Source organism: Scyliorhinus canicula, chromosome 1 (genome assembly GCF_902713615.1).
Source record: "Scyliorhinus canicula chromosome 1, sScyCan1.1, whole genome shotgun sequence".
NCBI classification, from domain to species: Eukaryota; Metazoa; Chordata; class Chondrichthyes; order Carcharhiniformes; family Scyliorhinidae; genus Scyliorhinus; species Scyliorhinus canicula.
Window position 1 is genome coordinate 216,324,288 of NC_052146.1, and position 9,173 is coordinate 216,333,460.

Consider the following 9,173-nt stretch of genomic DNA (forward strand, 5'->3'; position numbering starts at 1 on the left):
GTCACTGTCTGTGCAGAGTCTGCACGGGTTTCCTCCCACAAGTCCCGAAAGAGGTGTTTGTTTGGTGAATTGGACATTCTGAATTCTCCCTCAGTGTACCTGAACAGGTACCGGAGTGTGGCAACTAGGGGATTTTCACAGTAACTTCATGGCAGTGTTAATGTAAGCCTACTTGCGACACTGATTTAAAAAAAGCCAAAATTAAAATCACCATGATTATGAACTGCCTTTTTTACATGTCCTCATTATTCAGATTTGTTCTCCATCCTGCAGGAAGGGAGCCTACAGAGCCTCTAATAGAGCTTACTCCCACCAGCGTCTTCTTCCTCGTTATTTCTTACCTTCACCCATACAGATTCTACATCACCGATCCAAGATAATTTTTTGTTTTCATACATATTCCAGCTCGTACTAACAAAGTAATCCTACCCTTGTCTTCCTGCCTGTCCTTATGAAAATATCACATGCCACTGAATACTGTATTTAGTTCCCAGCTTTGATCTCCTTGTAAAATGTTTCTATAATGGTTAAGATCATACCCAGGTTGGGAGGAGAGTAGGTATAAGAAGTTCATTCTGAACAGCACGGTGGCACAGTGGTTAGCAATACGGCCTCAACGCAGAGGAGCGGGGTTAGATCCAGGCCTCGGATCACTGTCCATGTGGAGTTTGCACATTCTCCCCGTGTGCGCGTGGGTCTCACCTCCACAAAGCAGATGCAGTGGTTAGCACTGTTGCATAACAGCATTAGGGCTGAATTCCGGTGGAGTTTGCACTTTCTCCCTGTGACTGCGTGGGTTTCCTCCGTGTGCTCCGGTGTCCTCCCACAGTCCAAAGATGTGAAGGTTAGGTGGATTCGCCATGCTAAATTACCCATTAGTGTCCAAACGGTTTGGTGGGGTTACGGGGATGGGATGGAAGCATGTGGTGCTCTTTCCAAGGGACGGTGCAGACTCGATTGCCCCGAATGGCCTCCTGCACTGTAAATGCTATGAAACTTTAGGACTTGACTTGCTATGAAATTTAGGGGAATGGCCACGCTATTTTGTCCCTTAATTGGGAAAAAAAGAATTGAGTACTCTACATTTATTTATTTTTAAAAACAAAAAGCTCATTCTAATTGGTGGATTTTGACCTGTGACACAAATCACAAAGTGAGGAAATAGGTTTGTGGTAAGTTTTATTACGATAAAGTCCAATCTAAGTTTACCGGGTGATGCCACACATCCCTCGTCTGAATAATCTTCACTGTTTTCAGTTCAAGAAAGGTTTAGTGGCCTTGGAGAGGGTACATCCCAGTTTCAATGATCATATCCTTGATAAACTTATGTAAACATGGCTTACATTTGTCATCTTATGTTTTAAATGGTGTGATTAAATAAGTTAGATACCGAGAAAATTCAATTTCCATAATGCAGTGTCAGAGCATAATTCTCAGCTGTGGGCTGAACGATCTTTTGTACAAATTCATTATAACCTTCTTGATTCAATATTCAGTGCCCAAATATGAAATCATTGTCCTTTCCATTAAATGAATGTTGACATTGTAGCCCTTCATCCAGAAAGCCCCCATATTAGGATACAAGCATTTGATAAATGACTCCAGTATTTATCTTCACTAACCAATGCAGAAGTTCATTTCATGTATCAGTCATTGAAGCACTTCCTGATCTCAGTCCTACATTTGTCTTACTTGCTTCAACCTTCCCTCCCCCACCACTTCCCCTACGGTTATGGTTTTAGCAGTATTTTACAACTTTTTCCATCACCAATATATTTTCAGTACCTCCAACCAAGTGACTACTTCTTGGACACCAACTTTCAAAACTGAAAAACCCAGTTTTTTCCCACGTTCATGAACATTAAAGGCTAGATCTCAGTAACTAATCATAAAACTCTCCCACTATTTCCGAAGTTCTGCAAAAACTTCCTTGTCTCAATAACCAGAAACTAAACTCAGTATTGCTGTTATCAGCAGAGCACAGCGAAGGCTACTTCCTCTAACATCTACTACCCTATACAGTTTAACATTTATCGGCTGCCTTGATTTGGAAATCATCATTCCGGTTTTCAAATCACTGTGGGATCACCCCTCTATCTCCGAAAAATCTCTTTCAGTCTGCAAGCCTTCAGGACCTCTACACCCCTCCAATTCTGGCCCTTTGTGCATCCTCCATCTTCAGCTGCCATGTCTTCAGTTGGCCAGACACCAAATTCGGAATTCCTTCCTTAAACTTCGTTCTCCTTCTCTCCCTCCTCCTTTAAGGCACCCCAAGCCATACCCTTGGATCAAGCTTTTGCTCACCTGCTCCCATTATCTCCTTATGGGCACGCCCTATGTGTATGAGCTGTCACTTTATTTGGTAACCTCCCACTGAAGCACAGTAAAATGATTTACTATGTTAACGGTGCTATAGAAAGGCAAGCTGTCGGTGCAGTAACTATGACATCATTCATCTGCAGTCCTGCTTTTTAAAGATCTGAACTCTGTTCCTCAACTTGAGAATTTTACCATTTGAGGGCATGTCAACTACTTCCTCTATAATGCTCCATTTCACATTTATCTATACTGAGCTACATGTGTCACTTATCTGCTCACTCCAGCTCATCTTCCTAGACCACCTCATGTTCTGCAGTCCCCAAGGGGATTAATATATTAACCAAATTCTTTGTATTAATCCCCGTTAAAATCAGTGGCATATATAAAGGGCACCACAGAACCCAGAGGTACCTGCTACATCCAGTACAGACCTTGTTCACTTTCCAATACCAAACGACAATTGCAGTACACAGTCACTGATACAGGTTTAACTGGTCCCTCCCCACCAGGGCGAGACCTTGCTGTGGGCTCTTGCGAAAAATAATACTTTGGAAACATGGTGTTTTTCCTGTGACCTGTCAGCATACTTTATGAAAATAAGGCACTGATCTACAGATTAGTGCAAAGGAAGGAAGCTCACTGCCGCTTGACTGTAGAACCACAATTAAGTCCTAAACAGTTGAAGACTCATTTACACAATGAGTGGGAAATTCCAAAAAAAGCAAAATGCATGCCATTTGTAGACAGACAAGCATCCACAGCAATAAAATGGTGATACCCAAGGCAAGAATAAATTGTTACAAATATTGAGATTTTCAACTTCCATCAGATTTGAAGATGGTGAGCGCCAGTGGAGTTTTCATTTTGATCCCCAGCATTTCCAAACACTGGGAAATTGTGTAAAGTTAGGTGCACTAGCACAGTAAATCTTTGCTAGCAAAAGATTAATGTTCCAGCATGCATTATGGAACTTTACAAAACACTTCAAACTACATTGACTGATTATACATTAACCTTTACCTTCTGACCGACAGGCAGAATTAATGGGACAGTTTTTTTAAAAATGCGTTGTGCAGAGTGGACAGGGCAAACCCTTAATCCATTTCATTGCTTGCTCCAAAAGCCAATTCAAACTGAAGCCAATTCATGGTCTCCACCAGAAAGACATGAGATCCAAGCTGATATGAAACAGAATTATATCTCACCTTGGACTTGATATTAACATGAAATGAAAATCGCTTATTGTCACAAGTAGGCTTCATATAAAGTTACTGTGAAAAGCCCCTAGTCGCCGCATTCTGGCTCCTGTTCGGGGAGGCTGGTACGGGAATTGAACCGTGCTGCTTTAAAAGCCAGCGATTTAGCCCTGTGCTAAAGGCCGAGAGGCGATCAATGTGACAGCAAGCACTTTATTATCACCACTGCACAAGCTAAATGGAGCATTCAAACAAAGCAAACTACCCAGTTAGATACATCACTTAATCTTCCATTTTAACAGCTTCAGATAAACGTTGCACAAATATGCAAGATATAACAATATGGAATCTTTGCAAACAGCTGAATCACATGTAACAGAATAAATGCTTTCCATAGCTTAGAAATGGGTTTGACATGAAAAATTATAGTTGTGACCGTGCTCACTTTTTTTTTAAATTTAGGGTAACCAATTATTTTTTTCCAATTAAGGGGCAATTTAGTATGGCCAATCCACCTACCTTGCACATCTTTGGGTTGTGGGGGTGAAACCCACGCAAACATGGGGAGAATGTGCAAACTCCACATGGACAGTGAACCAGAGCCGGGGTCGAACCTGGGACCTCGGCGCCCATGAGGCAGCAGGGCTAACCCACTGCGCCACCGTGCTGCCCTTGTGCTCAGTTAAGCAACTCGAGATTTAAAAATTATTCTCTGCAATTTTAATCGCTCCACCTTGCCTTCAGTTGACTGGGCCCAAAGCTTTGGAACCTCCTTATTTTAGATTCTCCTTAAAACCCACTTCTTTAAGCAAGCTTTTGCTCCACCACCTTATGTGACTTGATGACAGAATAATTTAAGGCAGCCATTTTCAAGTCGGGGTGGGTCAGAGAGCCATCCATTGCGGCATTCCCGATGGCAGGAATTAATGCGCAACGTTCGGCTTTAAAAATGACGGCTGCGACCAGTTTTCCGAATGCGGGCATGCTGTGCATGTGTGCCCACTCATCAGTGCGCATGCCCGGAGCCCAGCAAGAAACACCATCTCCTCCTGACGTCAGCGTTCTGACCCAGAAGATTTTTCTTTAAATTCAACGCAATCTTCCTGCTGGAAGTGTCGGCAGAGGACAGGTCATGCATCCCAAATACGTGCTCTGGACACGATTCAGATTCCTCCATTTTGTCAGCAGCAGACTAGCAACAGGACTGTAAAATTTAAAGTGGATCGTACTGTAATAAGGGAGAGAGGGCCAGAGACACAAACAGGCCAGGATCTCACACCTGCTGGAGAAAACGGCTCAGGAGAATCCACAGCATCACAGAGCAGTGTCCCGGGCCACGGACGAACAATCCACACAGAAATGTAACATTGAATGACAAAGCAAATGAGATCACGAGGACCAAGCAGGCTCAGCTGTCGCATTAAAGGTAAGCAAAAATGGTGCGTCACCAAAGTTGGCCGGCATGGGTCGCGACAAACAGCCGATTGGTAAAAATGGGTCCCGAGAAAAAGTTTGAAAAACGCTGATTTACAGGACAGAAGGAGGCTATTCGGCCCACTGAGTCCATTCAGACTCCCTGCAGAGCAATTCATTGTCTTATTCAACCATTCATTCGCCACAGCTTTGCAAATATATTTCTTGCAAGTGCCAATTCAATTTAATTTTCAAATCACTGAAAAATGATCCATTGTCAAAAGGAAACAATGTTAAGATGCTACATAATCCAAGTTACTGTTGACTGGAGGGAAATGACATGTGACTATTTAAATTAATGACCAACACAACTGCCTTCATTGGAGTGAAAATTGTTCAAAAATCAAAACACCCTGTTGATTTTTTCAAGTGTTAACTCTAATTCAAGGAAAGCTACACATGCGTTGAGTGTGCATTGAGCAACTTAATGGTTTGTGGGAGGGTCAGCACATTGGTCACCTCAGGAGGTAATCACAGCCACGCCCAGTCCCATTACTGCCTCCGCCTGATATCAATATGCAAACCCTCTCCAGCTGTCATCAGACGGCTGACCGGAATAAAGAGTGGAACCCTTGTCCATTTCCACCTCCCATTCAATGCAGGAAGATCAAATACAATTCCACAACTCCTGTCTTGCTGAAATTAATAACCTTAGTTCATAACATGGGATAAAACAAGGCGTGCACAATTTACAAACACCAAATAATGCAATCACCCATTTACAAAATTTTCTTCCCCAAAAGCACAAATCAATGGGTAAACTACATTTTCAGGCATATTGCCTCTACCCTTTCACAACATACCACAGTCGACGCAGTCTATACATGCTCTAAGGTATGTATCAGCTCATAACCACACCGAAGAATGTGGCTTGAGGCCAGTGCACACTCTTCCTGTCAGTTGATGTTTGCAGTTTTCTCCCCAAGGGTGTTCACTAAGTCAGCAAAGAGATTTTAGCACAGGAAGCAGCTATGCAGCTCTCTCTATTTCATTAATCCAGAGGCCACAGTTCCATTTAATCACTTATAATTACACTGGAAAGGAAAACAGTTATTGTTCAAAAAGCATTTGTTTCAATTACTAATATGAATCAAGTGGTCAATTTCTTGTGAAGTGAGGGGCAGCACGGTGGCACAGTGGTTAGCATTGCTGCCTACGGCACTGAGGACCCGGGTTCAAAACCCGACCCTGGATCACTGTCCGTGTGGAGTTTGCACATTCTCCCCGTGTCTGCGTGGGTTTCACCCCCACAACCCAAAAGATGTGCAGGGTAGGTGGATTGACCATCCTAAATTGCCCCTTAATTGGAAAAAAATAATTGGGTACTCTAAATTTTTTTTTAAAAAATTCTTGTGAAGTGGGTTCTGAAATGTAAGATAGTTTTTCCCACATAAAAGCTTCATGTAACTCAAATCATAAAATTTGACCAAGAGGAGCCCAAGTGCTTCTGACCATTTGTCACTATGCCTATCAACTAAACTGTTCACAAAAGCTAGCAGAGTGAGTGCAGAAAGTTCCATCACATGAACATACAAGGACATTTTGAAGTCATTTTAATATACTAAAAGATTTGCTCAAGTGATATCCACAAACCTTCTCAAGGCACATGCTTTTTCAAGGCTCCTTGTTTGGACATCAACCTGCACAATGGACACACCAATCTACAGGAGCATTCTCAAAAACCAGGTACAGGTAGCCAACATTAAACTTTGTGCATAGCAATTACTAAGAGTCACAACCAATAATCAAACCCACAAGAGAAGGCCCAACTTCATTTTAAAAAAAAAAACAATATAACAGAGGTTTGTCTGGTCTCATAGTTTTCCTTTCTAGTGATACAGCACAGAAGACCATTCAGCTCATCATGCCAGCGTGGCTCTTTGGAAGAGCTACACAATAGTCCTACTCCTCTACTCTTTCTCTATAGTATTTTCTGTACCTATTTATCCAATCGTCTTTTGAAAGTTATGATTGTATCTGTTTCCACCACCCTTCAAGCAGCACATTCCAGACCCCAACTCAGTCTAGATCAGATACCTGGCAGCAATGAGACATGGCTCTGCCACTCCCAATTCGGCTGACCAATGAGACAGTTGGGCGAGACAATGCTGTCATGCTCTGGAACCTCCTCCCTCCCAAGAACCTTCCAAAATTCCTGTATCTCTCCAACGCAGGACCCCTTGCTCATCTCTGGTTTGCATTTTCCAAGTCATTCGTACCTATGCTGCCCAAGATCTAAAATTGTCTTCTTGAACCTAACCTCTCTCCTCTTCAATCTACCCCTTAAAACAGATCACCTTGAACAAGCCTCAGGTCTCCTGTCCCAATATCGCCTTTCATGGCTCAGCGTTAAATTCTATTTGATGGTCATTCCAGTGAAGTGCCTGGGGTTGCTTTACTTGTGGTCCGAGCAGTGAAATACTGTGCATAGTTCTAGTCTCAATTACAAAACGGATATAGAAGCACAGATGGTGTAAAAAGATCCACAAAGATGATGCCAAAACTGATGGGTGGTAGCCATTACAGAAATCTGAATAGACTAGTGCACTTTCCTCCTTGAAAGACTGAGGGGGTAACCTGATAAGAGGTCTTAAAAATTTTGAAATGATTTGGTAGGGGTGGCATTGAAATGTTCCCAGTGGTGGGGAAGAATCTCAGCTGGTTTAGCACAGTGGGCTAAACAGCTGTCTTGCAAAGCAGAACAAGGCCAGCAGCACGGGTTCAATTGCCGTACCGGTTCAATTGCCGTACCAGCCTCCCCAAACAGTCACCGGAATGTGGTGACTAGGGGCGTTCCACAGTAACTTCATTTGAAGCCTACTTGTGACAATAAGCAATTTGCATTTCATTTCAGCTATAAATATATGACAGTCACTTATGAATCCAGTAAAAAATGAAAAGAAACTTCTTCAACCAAAGAGTGGGGAGAATGTGGAACTTGTTACCACAGGGAGTGGCTGAAGGGAACCGTATAAATGCATCTAAGGGGAAGCTAGGAAAACGCATAATGGAGAAAGTAACAGAACGATGCGAATAAGAAACAAAAGACTTGTCCTTCTATAGCATAGTGTACTACAGACATCAGGATACTCAAAATAATTTTAAAGCAACTTGTACAAAATCTAATAAAATACATTTTTTTAAAATAAATAAATTTAAAGCTAATAAATTACTTTTGAAAGGTAATCTCGATACCGGAAACACCACAGTCAAACTGTGCGAAGCAAGATCCCACAAAGATAAACTTGAAAATGACCAGATGTCCTGCTTTTTTGTGATGTCGATTGACGGAAGGTTACCCCAGGACATCAAGCAGCTTCCCTGCTCCTCTTCAAACTGTGGCGTGAGAGCCAGTTCAATGTGTGAGCTGACAGAGGGTACCTCCGACACTGCAGCGCTCCCTCCTTACTGCCCAAGGAATCTCAGCCTGGCTTCCTGCGCTCAGGCCCCTGGAGTGGGGGCCTCGAACCCAGAACCTGCTGCCCCGAAATGAGACTGTTACCCAGTGAGGCGGACTGCACATTGAGATCAGGAGGGCCGAATGGCTTCCGTGCAGGCGGCATACAGAGCGGAACCGTTCCCAGGCGCTACATCAATGCAGGGAGTTGTTGCAGGAGGCCGGGCCCGAGGCGCCTCGCACAGAGCCGAGCCCGACCCTCACCCCTTCCCCAGCCCCGGGGGCCTGACCCTCGACCCCGCTTGCTGAGCCCCCGCGGCGGGGCAAACACCTACCCCGGTGCCGTTGTCGCACACCACCACCTTCCTGCCCTTGCTGTCCATGGTCCCGAGCCGCCTCCAGCTAAAACTTTCCGCCTCACACCGGAAACCAGCGCCTCCCGCTCCCGAGGGCGCGGCCGCACGTGACGGGCCACTTCCTCTGGAGGCGGGGCCATGGCGATGACGCAATGTGATTGGCAGGTAGAGCTACACGGACCGACTGAATTAAATAACTAAAACAATAGTTCATCCGCTGATTTTATCACTTGGGTATTTCTCGTTGGATCCGAGTATGAAAAGATAATTTATTTAATTCGTCAGAGAGGATCAGCGGTGGCGCAAGTTCAACAGGATGAACCAATCAGCGAGCAGAGGATCGGGTTGCTATGGCACCGGCTCAGCGTAATGAGCCAATCAGCAAGCAGAGGATTAAGTTGATCTGGCACCGGCTGGGAGGATGGGCCAATC

General features: G+C 44.0%; 1 protein-coding gene across 2 annotated transcripts in view; it reads right to left on the reverse strand.

The window, feature by feature from the left end:
- The window catches only part of LOC119971655 (actin-related protein 2), a 59,474-nt gene extending 50,590 nt beyond the window's left edge, over positions 1-8,884 (reverse strand). For both annotated transcript variants that reach the window (XM_038807499.1, XM_038807508.1), the window contains exon 1: positions 8,721-8,884. In XM_038807499.1, coding sequence (XP_038663427.1) covers positions 8,721-8,768 — 48 coding nt within the window. In that variant the 5' untranslated portion in view covers positions 8,769-8,884. The remainder of the gene's footprint in view (positions 1-8,720) is intronic.
- Positions 8,885-9,173: the final 289 nt, after the last annotated feature.